This window comes from Haemorhous mexicanus, chromosome 6, assembly GCF_027477595.1.
Source record: "Haemorhous mexicanus isolate bHaeMex1 chromosome 6, bHaeMex1.pri, whole genome shotgun sequence".
Lineage (NCBI taxonomy): Eukaryota > Metazoa > Chordata > Aves > Passeriformes > Fringillidae > Haemorhous > Haemorhous mexicanus.
Window position 1 is genome coordinate 61,805,124 of NC_082346.1, and position 23,105 is coordinate 61,828,228.

A 23,105-nucleotide genomic window follows, 5' to 3' on the forward strand; every position below is an offset into this window, starting at 1 on the left:
CAGGCCTGGAGGGATTTAAGAGATGGATGGATGTGGCACTTGGGGACAGGGGTTAGGGGTGGCCTTGGCAGTGCTGGGGGATGTTGGACTCAGTTTGAGATCTTTTCCAACCTTAATGATTCTGTGATGTGTAAATCTCTTCTAGGGGTAGGGTTATGTCATCCTGCTTTGTGTGTAGGATCTGACCCACCAGGTTTCCTCCCAACATCCTTTCCCTGTCTCTGTGCAGTTGCCCAGATGAAGAAACTTCCCAAAAGATTGATTTTTCCAGAGCACAGACAACACCACATCCTGCAAATCCCTTGGATGGCTTTGCAGTGCAGGTGACTGGGCTTGCAGAGCCCATCCCAGGGGGGTTTTACTCTGATTTTTGGCAGAATTTCTGTGCCTGGGTTGTTGCCCCACCCTGGCCCAGCACAGGAGCTCTGCTTGGTGACAGCCTGTCCACCTTCCTAGCAGCTCTGTCCTTCCAGGCTGGCAAAGGCTCCTGGCAGCATTTTGGGGCTGTTGGATGGTGACATTGACTGATCACATGAAGGCAGCACATTAATAATAAAGGATTTGTCCTGGAAAGGCCTCCCTGCCTTGACAATCAGCTGGGATCACAAAAGCAGTGCAGAAAGTGAAGCTCAGTGTAGAAAACACTTGGCAGATGCTCCTTAGTGCCTCTCCCTCCTGCTCTGGCAAGAGCTGGGAGTCACAGACCTCCCCATCCCTGATCCTGGTGTTATTTACACAGCATCATTTACAGATTTCCATGGTGGTGGCAGCACCCAGGGGTCACCCTGCAGCACTGAGCACCACATAAAAGCACAGCTGAAACTGCCAAGGATCACTGCAATCCTCTGTGGTACCATTCAGACATCTTTACCCACTGAGATGGGTGTGAGGGAGGCTGGGCAGGGAAAGGACACAGCAAATGGCAACTCCAGGTTTGGTCCTGCAGCTGCTTTCCTTTTTAGTTTGGGTTGGGTTTTTTTTTTTGTTTTTATTTTTTAATGGATTTTTTGGGGCTTTTGGGGTGTTTTTTGGGTTTTTTTTGTTTGGGTTTTTTTTTGTTTTTGTTTGTTTGCTTTTTGGGGGGTTGGGTTTTTTGGGGTTTTTGTGTGTTTTTTTTAATTTTGTTTTTTGTTTTTTTTTAAATTTATTTGGGATTTTTTGTAGGCATTTTTATGGGGCTTCTGGGTTTTTTTTGTTTTGTGGGGTTTTTTGGGTTTTTTTGGTTTTTTTTTGTTTTTTGCTTGAGTTTTTGGGGGTTTTTTTTTGGTTTTTTGATTTTTTGGGGTTTTTTTTGGGGGTGCTTTTGGGGTTTTTGTATGTTTTCTTTGTTTTTTTGTTTTGTTTTTTTTAATTTATTTGGGATTTTCTGTAGGCTTTTTGGGGGGGGCTTTTTTGTTTTGTGGGGTTTTTTGTTTGTTCATTTTTTGGGGGTTTTTTTTGTTGGTTTTGGTTTTTTTGGGGGGGTTTTGTTGCACTTGAAATTCCCTTCGTGCCTCTGAGTGAATCTATCACCTTCCACTGAGAGCCTGTGGCTGCTCAGGGCACAGCAAGATCTTTCTGCTGTGTGTTCAGCCTGACAGAACCATGCTTTCCTGGCTCTCCTGAGCAATCCAAGTGCTTGCAAACATTAATGGAAAATACCTAAATATAGAAACATCATTCTTCAGTGAAGGTTTCTTCAGCTGAAAACCTGCTGTAGCTCCATTGCCTTCAGCAAGGTTATGAGCACAGTAGCTTCAGCTCCAGCTTCTTCCAAGCCATCACACCCCCAAAAATTGATTTTGGGGTTTTTACCTGCTGGATGCTGCTGGTTTGCTTCAGATTCCACAGGTTGTGAGTTCCTGCTGGCTCAGGGAAATGCCTCACAAGGGAGGTGTGAGGTGGTTTCAGTTCTGCCTAAGCCACAGAAATCCTTGTGGATGGGTAGTTTAGTGGTGAAAAGCCTCACTTTTGGAGCAAGCACAAGGTGAAGAAGCAAATCCCATCCTCTGGATCTCACCTGTGTCACTACTGGATCCATTCAGGGTCCCATGATAAAGGCCACTGGTGGCTGTTTCTGTTAATAAAGCTGGAAACCCCCAAAAACTCTGCTTAAAGTGTGTTGGTTTAGCTCAGACTTCTTTCCTTGGGGTTCCCCTGCAGCTTCCCCAGGTAACAAATGATAGGACAAGGAGAAGCAGCCTCAAGCTGCACCAGGGGAGGTTTAGGTTGGATATTTGGGAAAATTTCCTTAATAAAAGGATGGTCAGGCCTTGTGCCAGGCTGCCCAGTCCCCACCCCTGGAGAGGTTTAAAAGATGTGTGGATGTGGCACTTGGGGCTTAGTACAGGATTAACAGTTGGACTCTAATCTCAGAGGGCTTTTCAAACCTAAACCATTCCATGTCACACAAAAATAGTTCACACTGTGCTGCAAATGCACATGGAACTCTGGATTGCTTCTGAATCTGCTGGGCTTTGCACTTTCACTCCTTGCTACATTCAGTCTTTCCCAACAGTTTTCTTTCAGTCTGCTGCTGAGGCCTTTTGAAGGCCAAAAAGGTGCCAGTTTAGGAGGAAAAATGTGACTTTTGTAGAAGGCTTTTGTGTGAAGCACAAACCTCCAGCTTGAGCTTTGGCTGTGTGCTGCTCACTTGCATTTCCCATCTTATGGGAGTGCCCAGCCTTCTGCACAGTTGTGCCTCCTCTGCTGAAATCCCACACTTGGGAAGTTGGTGGGGTTTTTTTGGAAGTGTAGCTTCCTCCTTGTGACCACCAAGTGGTGCTCTGCACTGCACCTTGCAGCTAGGCAAGCTGCTGGCATTTCAGGATGGGGCTTAAAAAGCTGATTTCAGATGCAGGAATGAGGCAGAGAGGAGAAGGGAACGAGCTCAGAGCCTTTTCCTTCCCCCTTACAGGGGCTGTGCTACAAGGATCTCATTATTCCCAGCTCTCTGCTGTGCCTGCCTGCTGATGGATGAAGCTTGGTGATCATCAGATGTGATAAGTAGTCTCAGCACTTTCAATTTGGGTGTTCAGCTTGGCTGCCTGCAGCTTTGGAGACAGGGAGATGGCTATCTGGTTTCACACTCCATCCTGGCAGGTGTGTGTCACTTGGATTGCTAAAAATCACAAGAAGCTTCTTAAACCCTTGTCCCAGAGTAGTTTTTCAGAGATAAAAATCCACTGCCTGTTCTCTCTTGGCTGCTTTTCCCACCTAGTCTAGGGAAAAGCTCTGTTCATGGTCCTCTTCTCTGGTGTTCTGGCTGTTCAGAGTCTCTGCTGCTAAGTTTTGGGATAGTTCAGCATTTTGGGTGGTTTTTTTTCCCCTTTAAAATAGTTTTGTGTTGCTAAACTGAGTCTCTAGCCTGGCTCAGTGTGAGAGCAATTCTGAGGTGATTGCTGCTGGAGATACAGTTTGTTTTTGTTTTAGGAGGAAATCCTTGAATTTGGATAAGAGAAAACAACCTTAAGTTCCACCAAGGAAGATTTAGATTGGGTATTCTAAAACCCTTGTCCCAGAGTAGTTTTTCAGAGATAAAAATCCAGTGCCTGTTCTCTCTTGGCTGCTTTTCCCACCTAGTCTAGGGAAAAGCTCTGTTCATGTTCCTCTTCTCTGGTTTTCTGGCTGTTCAGAGTGTCTGCTGCTAAGTTTTGGGATTGTTGGTAGCTGTGCTGCTCTCAGCAGAGGGAAAAGACCTACATTCACTTGTCTTTGCAGTGAGCACTCTCCAGGTGCCACTCTCAGCTCCACAGCTGTGTGTTTTGTATGAAAACATGCATTTTGACAGAGAAAATTCTGATTTGATTCGAAATGCTGGGCACATTATAATACAGAAACTGCCTGTAAAAATGCAGTGGGAAATCAAGGGGCTAGCTACATCCCTGGGAGCTCCATTAGATGCTCTGTGTGGTAGGAATGATCTTTCCAGGTACCAAAAGCCAGGCTCTGGCAGGGTGATGCAGCTAAATCCCAGCAGCAGCTCATTTGTATGGAATACAGGAGCAGGACTGAAAGGCAGCACTGGGATTGTCTTGTCTGGTGAGCTGAGGAAAACATGCAGTAGTTGGAAGCAAATCCTTGAATTACAGGGCAGGGAGATGCCATGGCACAGCACAGTGGATCAGTGGGTTTATAACAGGCACTGATTTCTCATATTCCCATCTCATGTGATATCCCAATTTTTGGAGGCCATTTAATCCAGGCTGGATTGCCACCAACCTATAGGAGGTACAACTACAGCAGAAATAAAGGGATATTTGGGTTACAAATGTAATAAATAAAGGATTTGGTTAACAGAGGGTGGTTTGTTAGTCTTTCATGCCTGCATGCAGTGATGGACTCTCCCAGGCTGACCAAACCAGGAGAGAATTTTTCTACAGGGCTGAGCAGAGTTGGTGTAAGTTAGATAAAAGTGCATAAATACTGAGTTTCAATTCTCAGCCTTGAAAAAGGAACTGTGAGACATTCAAAGCATGCCATTGTTCCAGATTTTATCTTTCCCTAATGGGTGGCTCCATCAGCAGCTATTAAATAGCTCCAATGCAAATTCTGGCATAGGATGTCCCTGAGACTTTGGTAGCTATAACTTGGGAGAAAAACCTGTGGGAAGGTTGGCTCAGTATTTGCCCTGCTCTGGACTTCCTTCAGCATCTGCAGCCAGTTGTGGCTGGAAATAGGAAAAAATAGGAAAAAAACCCTTTGGTTTGATCCAGTACAGTGGTTCCTGTGTTGCCATTTTAGTGATGAAATACTGGCTTAAATATTTATTTTTCCATATGCTTACAGTACAGACAGTTCTGGAATAAATGGGTATCTGCTGTAGTGGAGAATTCATGGAATCACAGAATGGTTTTGGTTGAAGGGACCTTAAAGATGATCTTGTTTCAATCCCCCCCTGCATGGGCAGGGAGACCTTGCACTGAATTCATGGAATCTCCTCAGAGTCACATTTCTCAGCTCTCCTGTGAACTGCTGGCTATGCTGCCTTCTTTCCAACCCTTTCCAGGTGGGATGGAGCAACCTGGTCTTGAGAGCAGTGTCCTTTCCAGAGCTGGGAAAGACTCAGTCAGAGTTAAACACTGAACCAACTCACTGCTGCCTCCAAGCCTGGAGACCAGGGGAAGAGCTCTCCCTGGAGCTGTGATGAGTTCAGCAGGGAGCTCTGTAGTTACAGATGCCCAGCTGTTGGTACACATGCACATCCTTGTTTGCACCCTGCTGCTAGGAAGCAAAAAAAAAAAAAAAAAAAAAAGAAAAAAAAAAGAAAAAAAATTTGTATTTCCCACTAATTTGAGAGTCTGAGATGACATCTCCTTGTTTGCCAGCAAGTTCCAGTGGTGATGAGCTCCTCCAGATGAAGCCCTGTGGGTGTTTTCCTGCCAGAGAACAGGCACAAGTTCCTGCAGCTGCTCTGCCTCTGGAGGAGCTCAGCCTGGTGCTCACCTAGAGAAATCTGTGAACCTTCTGCCTGCTGAGGTGTTCCCTGACATTTCTTTTCTGTCTCCCTGGCCAGAGGGTGAGGAAGAGGAAGAGGATGAAGAGGAGGAGGAGGAAGAAGAAGAGGAGGAAGAGGAAGAAGAAGAGGAGGACAAAGACATAGACCTGATGGATGAAAGCATGGAGGGTGACATGGATCTGCCAGGCTTCACACTGCCAGGAGAGACCTCCCAGGAGCCCCTGGCTGGCCTGGAAAACCCTGTGGCCCAGCTGGCTGGGGTGTCCTACCAGGTTCCTGACACCATTGAGTGGGAGCAGCAGAACCAGGGTCTGGGTAAGAGAAAAGCCCCTTCCTTCCTTCTTCCTTTACCCTTCACCTCTCCTGCTCTTCACTCTGCATGAGACAATCCCTCCTGCCAGCCATGGGTTGGCTCTCAAGCTAAACACAGAGCAGGTTCATTCTTGAGGAATCCCAGTTCCACCAGTGACAACTGGTGAAACTGGGATGTGTCCCAGACAGCGTGACCTGACTTGTCATTTTGGGGAAAATATGGACACTCCAATCCTGCTCATTCATTCCCAGAGCTTAGTGTTGTCTTGCTCCAAGGTTAGACAAAAAAAAAAAAAATTCTCAGGTGAGATTCCTGGGCAAATTTCAGTTCCCTTTGTCCAAGATGGGCTGGTGCAGGGATATTTGTCCTGTGGGGACAGAGAAGTTGGGTATTTGCTCTTCAGCCTGTTGACTACTTCAGTCTGAGTTCCACCTTTCTGACATTTAAAGAGGTCCATTTATGGTGCAGCCTTGGGAAGCTGTGCTGGCAGTGTGAAGACAAACTTGCAAAGCTTCCATAAAGCTTTATACAGTTTATTCCTGCTGTACCTGCAGGCCCTGTGTTTCATGTCTGGCCTGACTTTCTCCACCTGGGAGTCAGTCAGTGTTTGTATGTGTGAATTCCATGTGCTGCAGGTCAGAGCTGCTGTGGGACAAAGGAGATCTGAGAAAGGAACTTGTCCAGCTTGGCAAAGGCTCTGGAATAATTTCCCAGCATACTCTATTCCCAAGCCAAGCCCTGTCAAACACAGTGGAAACACTTCAGGTGAATTTGTGGGAGCTGAACCTCATCTAGACAGAAGGTCTTTGTGTGTGACTGTAGAATTAGCTGTTCTGAGAAGCCCATCAAATAAAAAAACAAACCCCAAGTCTTTTATATGTTCTCTATCACATATACCTATGTGATTTCTATCACTTCCCCTGAAAGCATAATTCTGATTTTACCTGGAGGTTCTCCTCTGTGATGCTGTTTCCAGCCTGCTTTAGTGATCTTGGCTTCCTTAATTGAATCAAAGATTGTCTTTCAAGAACTGTGTGGGAGGCTTCATTTCCAGACCTCCGTGGGAGGGTTGGCCTTTGAAGGGGAGATGGAGTTTGCAGCAGGACTGATCCCCCCTGTCACACTAAATCCTGCTTGAAAAACACTCTCTTGGGTGCTGGCTGTGTCAGGGCTGTCTCACGTGTCCTGCTGTCCCCCCAGGAGTTGTGTGAGAGGAATAATTTGTGTCCTTAAGGGTTTCTGGTTGTCTTTGGCAAGCTGGGTGAAAGAGGGGTGTGGGGCTGTTGTATGTGACAGTGTCTGCCATGAACTTTGGGGTTACAGAGGAGGTTCTGTGTCAGACACAGCTGATGGTTTGTGCAGGTCTGGGCTGCTGTCACAGCTGCATTTCCAGCTGCTGGAGGAAGAGGCTCAGGGCAGGAGTTGCAGATGTGGTACAGCAGGCAGGTGAGAAATCAGTGACCAGGGCCTGGTGCTGTTCCTCAGAGCCCTGAAAGGGCATCTTTGCAGAAGTTTCAGACAAGGAATAAACAGACTATGTGGTGAAAGGCAGGATTCTTCTCCCCAGCTCATGTTTTATTGACTTCCCTGTGCAGTGTGAGCTGGCTCTGCATCAGAGTGATGGCTCTGAGCACCTGGAGGACTGGGCAAATGAGGATTTTGGTCTTCTCTGGAAGTCCCCAGATCCAAGTCATTGGGATTTCCTTTTGTTTTTAGGCTGCTGCAGCCAGTGCAACACCCATGAGGGAGAGGATGAGGCTGTGGCAGAGCTGAGTTCATTTTTAGGATTTAGGTGGGACTTTTGTGCAGTGCTGTGCTGGCAAAAAAAGAGGGGACACAGTGGGATCAGCCTCTCTGCTTGTGACTCACCCCTCTGATTCCAGCAGATTTCCATTCTGTAAAAAGCCATTTATTCCTTTCCTGTCTAGATGACCTCAGTGGCTCTGTGACACTGCTCCTTCCCCACCTGCAGTGTGCTGCTGCTCAGCAGAACTCCTAAGAGAAAGGGAAATTATTTATCTTTTAGAGGCACAAAGAAAATGGAACTAAATGAGGAGATTGGAGCTAAATGATCTTTAAGATCCCTTCCAGCCCAAGCCACTGCATGATTCTGGGATTCTGTGAAGACCAAGGGCTTGCATGAGCTCACACTGATGACCTAAGGCCATGGAAGGAGCTGAACCCAGAGGGTGAGAGCTGATTTCCTGGGAGTGAGTGAGGAATGGGAGCTGCTTCTGCAGGAGCCCTTCCCCTCTCCAGCTTGTGCCAGGTGAGAATTTCTGCCCTGGTTCCCAGCTCTGGACTCATGGGCATACATCAGGCTGCCTCTGTGTCCATACCTGGACCTGGCCATGTGCTTCTTGAAGGAGTGGGTTTGGGAGAACAGGAAAGGTGGGGAAAGCACACAGCTTGTGTCAGCACAAAGTGAGGGGTTAAGAACAGAAGAAATCCCCCCAAACCTGGCAGGAAGCTGCAGGAGCTGCTCCCATTGTTCTGCTGGAGCACCTGGAGAGACCAGACTCACTGTAAAAGACTTGTTAAGCTTTAGATCTGCTGGCTGGGCTATTTTTCTTTGAAACTCTTTTTCTCCAGGTGATTTTCATCTCTGAAGATCCAGTTCTTTTAATTTGGGGACTGCTCTGTAACTGCTGGACATCCCCAGAAGAGCTCTGTGTGTCTCTTCCTTCCCTAAATAGCACTGGGATGTGAAGAATTTCCCTGATTGTGTAAATTAAGCAGGGTTTGGAAGGGGAAGTTGTTCTGCTTCATCTGGGATACAGCACTGGAAGGGGAGACCTGAAGGAAGGTGACAGCACCCAACAGAGAACAGGCTGAGGGGACAACATCCGAGCACCAAACTTTTACAGTTGGAATTTTCCATTTTTAAAACACTTTGCACACCTGTCTTCCTCCTGGGGATGCTTCTGTCCTCTAGCCTTCAGAAATTTGACATTTAATGCTAAAATCTGTGGTGCAGAAGAGCCCAGAAGTGTTGGAATAGCTGTTCTCAAGCCAGTTATTATCCAGTCTGCTTGCTCTGATGGCTGACACAACTGCAAATCCCTGGAGAACAAAGAACTTGATCCACAAAACAGCTTGGCAGAGCAAGAGACAGTTTGGATTTTTGTAGTGGTCAATGAGAAGGCACTGGAGGAACAGAATCATTAAAAATGTCAGTTCTGGGCAGTCAGATGGTCCCACATTAACTCCAGCTGAGCAAAAGCCATTTATTAGTGCCAGTAATGAGACTGACAGTTTTACAGCCCATCAACTGGCTCTCTAACCAGCAGTTTGTAGACAAAGAGTAAAGCAGAAAATGAGAAAATCTGTGCATTTATAAAATAGAATTTGACCCTCTAAAAGCCGTCCTGGCATCCTGCAGCTCTGGGGAAACAAGGTCTGAATGTGATTTGGGATCTGGTTCGGTGTCACAGGTTGCCAGTGAAGGACAGAGCAGCACTTTTGGACCTCTCTGCAGTCTCTGTGAGGTGGCTTTGGTGTCTCTATGCTTGTTGCTTGATTTATGTGTAGGTGGTGTGGGGTAGGCAAACACTGAACACCTGGAGAGCATCAGAAGAACACAAAGACCAGGTGGATAATTTGAATTTTCAGGGAATAAATAAAAATACCTGATCTTCCTCTGCATCCTCTTTTGTGATGCATGACCAGGAGAACTGCAGTTGGCTGAGGTGGGTTCCAACCTGGTGAGCAGTTTATGGTCCTTTAGTTCAGTGTAGTTTATGGTCCTCATGCATCTTAGAGCAGGTGGTCTTTGCTGTGCAGCTCCAAGGAGATCAAACCCCTCTGCTTCTGCTGCTGGTGGCTTCTTCTCCCAGATCTCAAGAGTGTTTATTCTCTCAGTTCTGTGAGAATTCTTAATTTAACAATAATGAGCCCAGAGGAAAATGGCCTCAGACTTCCAAGCTATTTCCTGATGCCTTAGTGCTGCCTGTCCTCCACATCCCAAGGTGAATAACTCCTGCTATCCACAGCAGGTAACAACAGGAGGTCTAGGGCAATTTACCAAGCCTTTAATTTTACCCCACTGGGGCATGCAGTAGTTTGCTTTGTGCATTTAAAATTGTATGGAGTTGGTGTTTTATTCTTTCTCCATTTAGGGTCCACTTGGTGTAATTTTTCTGTGTTTGCTAACTTGGCTTTGTACTTTTGTCTTCATCAACCTGCAGTTCCATATTACATCTGAATTTACTCTCTGTGGTGGCTTGTGTTTATGCTAGGTGCTATTTTGTATTCTCTGTTTTAACCTAAATTAATTTTTGTCTAGGTCTGCCTTCCTTTGGCTGACCCTTTGGGGTGTTCCTGCATCCACCTGTTCATGGCAATTCCACATTACAGGGTTGTATCTTGTGAGAAGTTGCCTGGTCCCACAGCATTTGTTTTTGATTTCCATCTTCCCATGGAGGAATTGTACACAGGGGAGTTTGGGCCATCCCTGTGGATAGGATTTAGAGATTAAACAAAAAAACCCCCAAAACAAACCCAGCAATTTAGGAAGAAGTTATGAAGTGTGACTATATAATTCTCAACATGTAGTTTCCAAAATAGAAACCATGTCTGTGTTTCATGTACTTCTGTGGGTAGGACATTAGCTCTTACTATAATGGAAGGTTGTATAACTCCCTCAGGTAATGACAAGGCACTTGCATAATAAACACACTTCTGTAATGTGATTTTTTATATATTTTTTTAATATAATGGATAAAAAATATTTGCAGCTCTGAGCAGCTCCTTACAGAGAAAATAGCTCTCGTTGTGTTGCAGATCTGTGGTCACAAATTACACTGCATAAACCATATAACAGATGCCTCTGGTTAATGATGGGGAGGCAGAGGAGCAGAAGGACAGTAGTGGAAGATGATGAATGTTTGAAATGTCATTTTTACAGGAAGATAGGATTAATGCTTTTATGGGCAAAAATAACCAGCATTAGGAAGGCAGGAGCTGAGACTCAGAAATTAGTAATATGTTCTTTAATTGCTGCCCCAAATGGATCTATTTTAAGTACTCTTACAGCTCATGGCATTGGAACATTGGAGTGCCTTTTAATCTTTAATGCATTTATCTCCTTAATCACCCTGGGAAGGCTCATCTGTGTTTTAAAGGTGGTGAGAAAGCCACAGAGAGGCCCAGTGACCCCTCTGGTTTCAGAAGGGAGCCTTTGGCAGAGTGGGGATTTAAAGGAGGGGAATTCAGTTAGTGCTTGGGCATTGCCTTTCCCTTCTGGAGGCAGGATGTGCACAGCTGCATTTCTCCCTGGAATGGACCCTCAGAGTCACCATCCATAGGAATCCAAGGTGGGAGAGGCTGGCAGGAGCCAGGATGAGGAGAGTAATCAGCAAATTTTCCTTCCCCACATGCTCCAAGTGCAGCTTCCTGCAGCAATCCTGTCCTCTGTCCAGGTATTTCTGGGAGTTCTGTGGCCATGCAGGGTCTGGGTTCCACATGGCTGCAGACAGAAATGAGCAGTCTCAGGAACAGAGATGATTATTCTTCCTGTCTTTCTGGGTGCTCCAAATAATTTATACAGTTCCATATGTTCCCCTTCCCTCTCCCAAGCAGCAGTGAAGCTCCCACCATCAATCTGTGCCTAACTCAGGTTTCTGTCCCTCGTGAGGGATGTGCACTCCCTTTGGAATTGCTTCTTTTTTACTTAAGAGATTGTTCATGGGTGCATCTTAATCCTGGAGCAGACTCATATTTAATCAGGTTTGTCTTGTCCAAGGGAATTGTGCTTGCTGTCTGTGAGCAGTGGTGATCCTCTCTGCCAGCTCAGGGTGACATTTGCTGTTTCCACAACAGAGCAGCTCCCAGGAGGGGACAATTCACATCTGAGATGGCTTTTGCTCCTCATCAGATCTAATTCCAAGGTGGTTTGAGGAGTGTGTCTCTCTAATATTCCTGCTTTCTTCAACCTGCACAGCCCTGTGTGGGATCTTGGTCCGTGGGACCTTCCCAGAGACACAAAACTTGGACAGTTCTGAGCCCTGTGGTCCTGACCTACCACCCTTTGGTGCTCTTCCCTTTTTCCATCCAGCACAAGACTGCTGTGCCCTTGGGAATGAGGCCAGTGTCTTTCAAAGGGAAGACAGGAGCAGTGTGTCTGCTCTGTGAGCTGGGATGAGGAGATTCCAACCACGGAGTGTGGTGTTTGCTGCGTCCCCAGGATGAATGAGGAATTGAGAATCTGACTCCATGTTCTTAGAAGGCTAATTTTTTCTTTTATGTGACTATATTATATTCAAGAATACTATACTAAAACTTTACTAAAGAATAGAGAAAGGATACTTACAAAAGGCATAACAAAATACTAATGAAAGACTCGTGACTTGACAGAGTCTGATGGTGATTGGTCATTAAGTCAAAACAATTCACATGTTGGATAAACAATCTCCAACCACAATCCAAGGCAGCAAACACAGGAGAAGCAATCAGATAATTATTGTTTTCATTTTTGTCTGAGGCTTCTCAGCTTCCCAGGAGAAGAAATCCTGGTGAAGGGATTTTCAGAAAATATGACAGTGACAATGGAGCACGAGCCCCTGATGAGCTGGAGCCACATCATTCCTCTTGGAAGCACCTCAGCTCTTGTCCTCAAGGCAGAAATCAAGGCTAAGGGAAGGGGATAGAGATGAGGGAAGTGGTTGAGTCCCCATCCCTGGAGGGATTTAAGAGCTGTATGGATGTGGCACTTGGGGACATGGGTTAGTGGTGCCTTGGCAGTGCTGAGGAAATGGTTGGTCTTGATCTTTGAGGAGCTTTTCAAACTAAACAGTCCAGTGATCCTATAAGTAAATCAGGAGATTAGAGGGTGTCTTGGTCATTCCCAGCTCAGCTATCAGAAGCAGGTGACACAAAGCTGTTGCTCACAATAATCAGGCTGACATTTTACCCTGACATTTTTGTTGGAGTGTATTGGGAAGCAGCAACACTAAAACATCCTTGGATACATTACTTTGGAACACCAGCCCTTCCACAATGTTTATGCATCCAGTTAAACCTGTGTCAGAGGAAGACTAAGCCCATTTGTTACCAGCCATTAAGTGCTGTCTCCAGGGGCTGGAGGAGGATTTTGAGGCATTTTCTCATTTTTGGCTCTGCCTGCCCATCGGAGAATTTATTAAACTGAAGTTACTGGCTATTGCAGGGAGGAGTGTAGAGATCCTGTCCATCCACAGCATTTCTGCTTCTTTTCCTTCAGTTTGGAGAGAGCTGGAATCTGAAGTGCAGGGAATCCTCAGAACTTTGGGCCTGTAAGCCAAAGCTTAGAATTAAACCCAGGATTTGATGTGAGACCTTGGAAGAGGCTTCCAAACTGAGGTGTTAGAAGTGAGAATGTGGATTTGTAGTTTAAAGCAGAGACATACTAAGTTAAGAGGAGGAAAGTTTAGAGTTTTAGAGTTTAAGATATAGAAAAAATAAAAGTAGTTCCAAAGGGAAACAAGAAGTTTAGAATGCAGTGCTGTAGGTTTGTGTGTCATGATTGGCTAAGAAAGCTTACACTGTAACCTGAGTCCTTAAGACAAAATATTTAAGGATTGGGTTAAAAACATAAATATCCTTGTTGGCAGTGTTTCATTGATGAATAAATCCTTAAAAGGTCTTGTAACTAAAAATCTTGTGACCTTCTGAGCCATGCAGAAAAGATGTGAGTGAGCTCACTCTTCCTGCCTGTGTAGACAATAAGAAAAATAAATCACATCATCTAAAAACCTCAGAGGTCTTGTCTCTAAATCATTCAAAATTCCTTCAGAAATCCCCACAGAGAGAGTTGGCATGAAGGCATGGAGAAATCATCTGCCAGGCTGTGGGAGGAGAGAGGGAATTCTGGTCACCATGGTTGATGTGAGAGGTCCCAGTGACTGGGGAAAGTTTCTAATGGATGAATCCAAGTCTGAGGGCTGCTGCCAATCCTGCCTGCCCTAATCCCCATTACCCTGCTAGGCAAAAATTCCCTGAAATACCTGCAAGGAAGATTCAGCAGCTTCTCTGGTGGAAACATCTGTGGAAGACTGTTGGAACCCTGGTTTTACTGAGAATTTCAGACCTTCTGTGCTGACAGGCACTGACCCCCAGGAGAACACTGCTTTTGACCTGGGCCCATGGAGAAGCTTCCAAAATGGAATGATAGCACTGGGATTGTGGGTGTGGAGTTTGGATGGAAGTGTGTGATATCACGTGGTGGAAAACTTGGAGTTTAAAGTTTTAGAATATAGCAATATATATGGAGCAAGATGGAGGTTTTAGGGTGGAGGCTGCTCCTTCTTCTTCACCTTCTTCTCCGTGGGTTTGGGTGGGTTTGTGTAGTTTGATAAAAAGTCCTCATTGCAAACCACAAGTTATTAGTTATTGAGTGAAAAGCAAAAATAATTTAAGTCTTTCTTTAATTGGACAGTTTATCCTTAAAAAGCCTTTTAAAGAGAAAGATTCAGCTCCATTTTTAGTTGTTAGAGTGAAGTGCTGTAGAACTCAGAGTTTGTGAAACTATAATACAGATAAGAACTAATAAACATCTAAATCCAAACAAGAAATACCATCTCACACATTTAATCCCAACCCTAGCAAAAAAAAAAAAACAAAAAAAAACAAAAAACCACCAAAAACTTAACAGAAGCCTGCCCTGCACAGCTCAGGTAGGGGAGTCTTGGGTGATGTCTGTGTACAGAGAGTGTTAGGGAAGGTTTGCTAAGGGGAACTGTTCCTTCACCAGGAGTTGTCAAGCTTTGGAACAGGCTGCCCAGGGAAATGATTGTGTCACCAGCCCTGGAAGTGTTCAGAAATCTCCTGGATATGGTTTAGTGATGGAAATGGTGGTTGGTGCTGGGTTGGTTGGACCTGATGATTGTCATCTTTTCCAGTGTTCATGATTCTATGAAATTCTCCCTCCTTGGCTTGCTGGGTAGCACAGAAGGGCAGCTGCAGCAGCACCAGCTTCTGGATTTCCCAGCACAAGAAGACTCCTGAAAGGCTTTCTGCTGCACCTGCAGTTTCTCATCAGCTCAAGAAAGCAAAGTTAGAAATCTCAGGCACGTGTCTGAGCATTTCTGACCTTCCCCAGCTGTCTGCCTCTATCCATCTGTTTGACACATCCTTTAAAGTTAGCATGTGTCAAAGTTAGTACCTTGGAGCATGACTTTGCATTTGCTGCTCCAGGTCATTTATCTTGGAGTGGTTTTTTTTGCCTGGATTCAGGGATAGGGTCCATCAGGCAGCAGAGCTCTGTGCTCTGAAGGCTGGGCTGCACCTGCTGCCCAAGCACCATCTGGGTTCCTGCACAGCACAGGGAGGCAGGAATCCTTCTGGGCTGTCAGCTCCCTTGGATTGCCTGTCCCCTTGCCCCACTGGAATGTTAATCACGGTCTCTTTGCTCTCTCTTTAGCAGTAATCCTGTCCTTTCCCATCCCTGCAGATTCATACATTTACCTGTATGACACTTCTCAGTGTGCTTTGCCTCCTCTGCCATCCTTCACTTTCTCCAAGTCAGAAAACTTGGCTCCATTTAGGCAGAGGAGCTGGTTTTGAGCCCCTCTCTCCTTTCAGATTTCAGCACTTAGCTTGATTGAAGAGCACAGGCAGGGCTGTCCCTGCCCTGGGTGAGAGTTTTCCCTGTGTGTGCCTGTCTGGGTGGCCTTTGCCATGTCAAAAGAGGCTTGTCCTTACCCTGGAGAAATCACATTTATTTTCTAATAGTGATCTATACTGCAGTGCAAAAATCTGTCTGTTTTCATGGCATTCAAAAAATGGAGAGGGGGGAATGTGAAGGTTCACCAGCCTTGAATTGCCTCTGTCCTTCTGGGGATTTACATCAGAGGCTGATCTTTGGGGTTAAAATGTTGGCCCCATGGCAGAGCTGGTGAGAGAAAAATGGAGGAAAAGAGCTTTTTGCAACAAGTAGCAGGGAGAGAGAGGGTAATTTATTGAGAGGGTAATTTTAAAATGTTCCTTCCTAATGAGAATGTAGATGCACTTTCTGCTTGGACAGTGCAAACCACAAATGACTGATGCTAAACCTGTCTCCCCTCTGCTGTTCACTCTGATTAAGAGCCCTTAAGAATCAAAGGAGATCCAAGTTATTTCCTGGAAGGATCTCTCTCTCTCTAAATATATATACATCCATCCATATATATATATATATGTATATATATATATGTATGTATGTATATATAAATCTATCCATATATATATAAAAATTATAAAAATAGATATAAAACATATTTTATATATAAATAAAATAATAAAATAAATAAAAATAAAAATTATATATATATAAATTATATATATATATGTGTAGAAATTCTGCTCTACCTGAAGAGTGAGTTAGGAACATATATTGGAAATAAGCAAATTGCTCACATTTTTGTCTGACAATAAAATAATTACCACACACCTCCAGGAGTTGTTGTCTTGCAAAGATGTTGAGCATCAACATGAATCACAGGCAGGGGTCGATATGGTGAGAATTACTGGAGGCTTTTGCTTTCTTTTTTCTTTTTCCCTCCTTGTCTTTGAGCAGTTCTAATCACAGCCTTATCCGAGCCTGGGCTGTAATAAAGAGTTTCAGCCAGGCTGCTCCCTGATAGCCTATCATTTATTTTAATATACCAGCAGCACCATCTGTGCTTGAGGCTTAATCAGTGTGGGTGAAGCCAAGAGGTTCTCCAGTCTGAGTCCTTTTTGAGGCTCTTTTTCCCAAATCCCCCTTTCCCTTCTGAGCACTCAGGTGTGTGAATGGATTAGTTTTGCAGGAGTGGCTGCTCACCCTTCTGTTTCTTGTCCCTGTATATTTAGCAGTGTCACATGCTGTGCCACTGTCACTGTCCCCTTAGGCTGGATGTGCTGCTGCACCCCTCATCCCATGCCAAGGTGATCCAGAGGATGCTCCAAGGTCCCTGTCAGGAACACAGCCCAGGAAGCCACCCCTGGCACATGTGGCATCTTGGTGACCCTCCTGTGCTTGTGTGTGTGTGCTGGTTATTGCAGCATTTCCTTCTGCACACTTTGGGACAAGTCTAACACCAGCAGAGGATTTCCAAGACCCCTCTGTGGTGTTTGTGAGGTCCCCAGGATGAGGTGAGAGATGAGAATCTGACTCCATGTTCTTAGAAGGCTGATTTATTATTTTATGATACTTTATTATATTAAAGAATGCTGTGCTAAACTATACTGAAGAAAGAGAAAGGATGCATCAGAAGGCTTCACAAGAATGAATAATGAAAAACTCGTCACTGACTCCTCAGAGTGCAACACAGCTGATGGTGATTGGTCATTAAGTAAAAACAATTCCCATGGAACCAATGAAACTTTTACCTGTTGGTAAACAATGTCCAGACCACATTCCAAAGCAGCCAAACACAGGAGAAGCAATCAGATAATTATTATTTACATTTTTCTCTGGGGCTTCACAGCTTCCCAGGAGAAGAAATCCTGGCAAAGGGATTTTTCAGAGAATATCACACTGACAGCCCTCAATGGTTTTGGTGTGTGCTCTGCTTTAGGAGTGAGGAGAGATCTCAGTGTCTGCCCTTCCAGTCCCACCAGAAGCTGTTTCTTCCTGAGAGGGAGGGAGTTGCTTTGCCCTGCTCAATCCTGGCTTTCCTTACAGTTACAATAAGAAAATTCAGGAAAATTACAAGATAGGGTTCAGTATAAATATCCTGCCAGGAAAATAACTTCCTTGTGGATTCTGTTAAATACAATTTAATTTTCTGGTTAAATACAATATTTAACCAGAAAAATATAAATTATTTTTATATTATTATAAAATATAAAAATACAGTCTCTTTTGATTTTTTGGTTTTAGGGGGTGTTGGGTAGAGGGTCAAGTATCATGTTAGATAGACCTGGTGAGTATCCTGAGGGAAGCAGTGCTTTCTACTTATATCTGCTCTCCCATAGCCAGAACGTGTTCCTGTGTGTCCTGTTTCACCTCTCAAGTCACAGTTTGCACTCTCCATGGTGAGTCAACCCTGCTCCAGTACAGCTGGATGGACTTTTCCAACCTAAACAATCCTGTGATTCTTTAATTGCACTCTGGAGCAGGAGAGGCAGGGAGTTAATTGAACTTTTGGTAGACAGAGGCAGCCAGGAGCTAAGGTCTTAATGGAGCAGACAGAGTCAGAATCTCAGCTGGCAAAACTCAGCATTGCTCTGGTGAATGCTCTGTTGCCACAGCCTTGGAGCTGCAGAGGGATCTGTGATCTTCTCTGGGACCATCCTTGGCTGATTTCAGCTTCTGCCTCCTGACAAGCTCAGAGCAAGAACCACACTGGTTGTTTGGGCCAGGTTGAATGTCTCAAACCCTGCCAGATCAGCCCTGACAGCACCAAGCAGACAGAAATGCCTTTGGGGCAGCTCCAGGATCCTTCCCAAGGCCCTGCAGGGGATTCTGGCCCCAGGGATGTCTCTGGAGCTGTGACTGCAGCTGGTGGGAGCTCCTGGGGCAGTGCATGGGCACGGCCTGGCACAGACAGTGGGACTTGATGATTTTAGAGGTTTTTCCCAACCCTGCTAGTTCTGTGAGATGCTGCAGCACCATCCCTCCACACCAGAGCAGGCAGCCCCAAACTGGAGTCACCTGCAGGAGGAAAAGCACATTAGTGGTACTAATTAACAGCAGCAGTGATTAGTTATTAAGGTTTGGTTAGTCACTTCTGTGTGGGCTCTGAAGATGAATATGAGGGTTTAAAGAACAGTGGGATTTTCCATTTTTTAAATAAAATCTGGATGTTCTTCAAGCTCCTGCCAGCTGTTCCCCTGGATATATTACATAGTGTGGGTGGGCAGGAGAGTTCCCCTGTCCTCATCTCCCTGGGATGAGCCAGGAGAGGTCTGCAGCTACCTGGATTGCTCCTGAGGGTGCTGGAGTCCCCTCTGATGGCCTGACAGCTCAGGTGTTTCCCTCCTCTGCTCTTCACTGCCCAGAAGTTAGATTAGATATTATGAAAATATTCATTAATCAAGGTATTGTCTGGCACAGCTGCCCAGGGAAAGGGTGATGTCCCCATCCTGGAGGGATTTAAAAGCTGTGGATGTGGCACTTGGGGACATGGGTTAGGGGTGGCCTTGGCAGTGCTGGGATAATGGTTGGACTTGGTGATCTTAGATGGCTTTTCCAACCTAAACAATTCTATAGTTCTATGATTCTAAAAGCAGATTTCACTACAGGCTTCCCAGGTGATGAGTGTTGGAGCCATCCTGCCCTGGCCCCAGCCCTGAGCAGGGATGCAGAGATGTTCCCCACAGTCCCTCCAGGCTTGGGATGGGTGGCTGTTAATGCTCAGGGTAAACACATGGGGGGAAAAAGGGCTTATTTATGCCTGGGTAAGTAGGAAAGCTTGGATACTGTTTCTGAAATCCTGGAGAAGATCCAAGGGACACTCCAGTTCCAGGGGGAAATTTAGGCTGAGAGTTGTCTTATTGTTAGTCCTGTAACCACAAGAGAGTGAATTGGAATGGCAAACTGGGGACTTGTGGCAAAAAGGAGAAATTAAAGCAAAGCCTCTGCTCCAAATCCTTAGAGAGGGGAGGATGATCTAGGAGGAGCACTGGCCTGGAGGGATGTGGGGAGATAGAGAACAGAGAGAAAAATAACCACCAGCATTTTGTCTCTGAGTCTCTGTGCCATTCTGCCCCTCTGTGCATCTGGAAAGGGACACAGCAGAGGTGGGCAGGGTATGAGGGAGAAGGAGGAAAACCAAGAGGATAAATTAACATGGATAACCAGAGGAAAATGGGATTGTGTGCAAGGAGTGACTGCAGAGGTCTTGTCCAGAGTGCCAGGAGGGTGTGCCAGGGGAGTGTTGCTGTGTGCTGTCCTGGGGCATTCACATTCTCTGGAAAAATCCCTTCTCCCAAGATTTTTCTCCTGGGAAGCTGAGAAGCCTCAAAGAAAAAGGAAAACAATTTTTATCTCATTTCCTTCTCCTGTGTTGTGCTCATGTGGAATGTGTTTGGAGATTGGTGATTGTTTCATTGGATTCTGCTGTGAGTTGTTTTGACTCATTGGCCAATCAGGGCCAAGCTGTGTGGGGACTCTGGAAAGAGTCAGGAGTTTTCATTATTATCTTTATAGCATTCAGTAAGTATCCTTTCTGTATTGTATGGTATAATATTCTCTAATATAATATTAGAAAGTAATAAATTAGCCTTCTGAGAACATGGAGTCAGATCCATCATTCTCCCTGCCACGGGGATCCCTGCAAATACAACACTGTCCCATCCATAAACTTTTCCTGGAGAAATGTTCTTGGTCACTGCCAGCCTCCCTAAGCCAGCCTGGCCTTTGCTCTGGCCCAAACTGCCTCATCTCATTACAGCCAGTGCTGCTTTTTCATCTGAATCCTGGAGCAAATCACTTCCCCACCCTGTGCCTGAGTCCTGGTGTTCACAGATGGGACAATTCAGTGCTCTGGGGGATCTCATTCTTTTAGCTCCTTTTGGGCAGATACTGACTCTTATTTGCATGCTTGTAGAGCATTTATCACATGTGTGTGTGATCTCAGGTGGCCTTTCAGCTCTCACAACAATAGGAATTATAACAAGAAATTCAGTCTCTCCCTCCTGTGTTACATTTTGCTCATTAAATGTTCACAGTTGCTGGGACAAAAATCTGCAGTGAAGCCGTGGATCAGCAGTGAGTTGGTGCAGGCAGGAGAGTGAGGAGGGGCAGTATCAGCTCTGTTTGCCTTTTTCTGGGAGCATCTGCCTTCAGGGAGGGGATGTGGGGCTCAGCTGATCCAGTACAACCATCCTTAACTTCTCTCCCTTTGGCACCAGGTTCCCCCTGCAGCCCTTAACCACATGCTGGGGACAGAAAACCCAAAAACTGGTTATGAGACTGGCAGGGAGCTGTGACTCAGGAAGGGAAGGGACCTTCCAAAGCACTTTCAAATTCACCAGGTGAATTCCCCAGCTTTCATGTCTTCATACAACTTTACAACACAAAACTAACCAATATTTTGTTCTTCACACAAAACACCAATTTTGTCAGATTATGCCTTTTTCTGACCCAGAGATGGGGCAGCTGAGAGGCATTTTAAAAACTTTTATTCCATTTTCAGTCTCATGTGAAGGGTGAGACAATACAGATGTTATAATTCACACCATCACAATCAGAAGCCAAGTATTTCTTTAATACATTATAAGCATTTCTTGGCCTATCAGCTTTAGCTACACCATGCTGTAAATGCCTTAAATAATCTAAAATTGCCCTTCATGGGTCCTACTACAATGCATCTTTCAGAGCTCTATTTCCCCAAAGTATCCAGTCTTATTTGCAAGGCCACCCTTTGAAACTTGTTTCTAGTTCCATTTCTCTCCCAACAATGCCTGTCCTGTTCCAGGGCACTTCTAAGTCAGCATTTCTTATCTCAAAGTTTACAAACACATACTATGCAAGCCTTCTGTCAAACTTGAAGAATTCTCTACAAATCCATTTCCCACAACCAGGCTCCACATAAAAACCACTTTCATACTGAAATCAGAGATGTGACCTTGTTAATAATTTAACTGAGGGACCAAAGAGAGGCAGCTGAGTGCAGATTTCAGTGGAAGTCTGTCTTCCCCTTCCCTGGATGAAAACTTTGCCTGTTTTTTTTTGTGGTCAGGCTGCCCTGCTGTTGCTGTTGGACTGAGTTAATTTCCCTCCTGCATGATTTTATTTCAGGTCTTCAAGGCACAAAAGCTGGTGCAATAGCACAGAAAGTCATTGCATTTCCAGCAAGGCACCAGGTTTGCTCTGCTCAGCTTCCCAGGGTCTTGTTTGCTGCTCCCAGATACCAAATGGAAATTTTCCTGAATGCACAAATTACCTGTGGGTTCCCAAAGCTGGTTATGGGTCCACCAGCTCACATGGAAATGTGGGGGTTGTTGCTCCTTTGGTTTTGGTGGATCTGTTTCTCTCTTTGAAATGGACTTTAAAATGAGACTTCAGCTCCGGTGTCCCTTTGGGTTCAAGTGGACAAAAAGCATTTCTCAGTCTGGAGGGATTGATAAATCAGGATGTTGGGATGAACTGGTTTGATTCAACAGTTCTTTGGGTCTGTCAGTCAAACCTGTAACTAGGTTATTTAGTTCTTGCCCTAATCTGTCAACTGATTCACAATATTACAGGGTTAGGCCAGTAAACCACTTTTAATGTTTAGGACTAAATTTTAGAAGTGCTCTGCAGTTTCATTGTTTCTGCACCCACACAGAATTTCAGATTTCAGGTGGCCCATAGAGGTTTTGTTTGTGCTGTGCAAAAGGCAGCTCCTCCCCTGGGAATTCCCTGTGCAGAATATTTGCACTTAAAAACAAAAAAAATGCAGCTACTTCTTTAGAAGACTAAGGGGAGATTTTGACAACCCCAACCTCTTTCCTTGCTAATATTTGCTGGCCTTGCAGCTAAAACAAGAGCAGTTCACTTGTGAATTATAGACTAATCTTGTTTCACCCCCTGCCATGGGAAAGGACACTTTCCATTAGACCAGGTTACTCCAAGCCCCATCCTGTGGTGTTGTGAGGTTCTCAAGACAAGGTGAGAGATGAGAAGTTGGCTCTATCTTCTCAGAAGGCTGATTTATTTTTTATGATATGATAAATGATATTATATACTAAAACTGTACTAAAGAAGAAGATACATCAAAAAGCTAAAACAAGGATAATAATGAAAACTCCTGACTAACTCCTCAGAGTCTGACACAACTAGCTGTAATTAGCTATTAATTAAAAACAATTCACATGTTTAAATAAACAATCTCCAAACCACATTCCAAAGCAACAGAACATGGAGAAGCTGAGGCTTCTCATCTTGCCAGGAGAAGAAAACCTGGCAAAGAGATTTTTCAAAAAATGTGATAGTGACACCATCCAAGCTGGAATTAACACTCCAGGAGTGGGGCAGCCACAGCTTCTTTGGGCAAACTCTACCAGTGCCTCACCACCCTCAGCATGAAGAATTTCTTCCTGACTTCTAATCTAAATATCTTCTACTTTTAAAACCACAATGCAATGAGGCCACTACAAAAAATGAGTTTAGAAAGTGTCTTCTGCTTATTTCTTCCTTATGGTTTGTCAGTGACTTCTTTCTGTGTCTCTCTCTGCAGAGTTTGTCTTCCTAGGGGGCTGAGACCACCCTTGTCAAGCCAAAAGCAAATTTTCTGGCCCATTTGGTGGTCTTTGGAAAGCAAGCAGTACCAAGTGGCTCTCAGCACTTGGATCATAAACATTTGCTGCTGCATTGAAAGCAGATTGGCCTCTGAGGCTTTGGGCAGATAATATTGTGAAGGTTCTCTTGCATCAAATTGTTTCTTCATTATTTGAACAGATGATGGCAGCAAAATCAGGAGTTCACTCAGA

General features: G+C 44.9%; 1 protein-coding gene across 1 annotated transcript in view; it reads left to right on the top strand.

Annotated features, from left to right (window-relative positions):
* Positions 1 to 23,105, top strand: part of ARMH4 (armadillo like helical domain containing 4) — a 52,159-nt gene that overhangs the window by 10,134 nt on the left and 18,920 nt on the right. Inside the window, exon 4 of the mRNA XM_059850568.1 lies at positions 5,495 to 5,752. Coding sequence (XP_059706551.1) covers positions 5,495 to 5,752 — 258 coding nt within the window. The remainder of the gene's footprint in view (positions 1 to 5,494; positions 5,753 to 23,105) is intronic.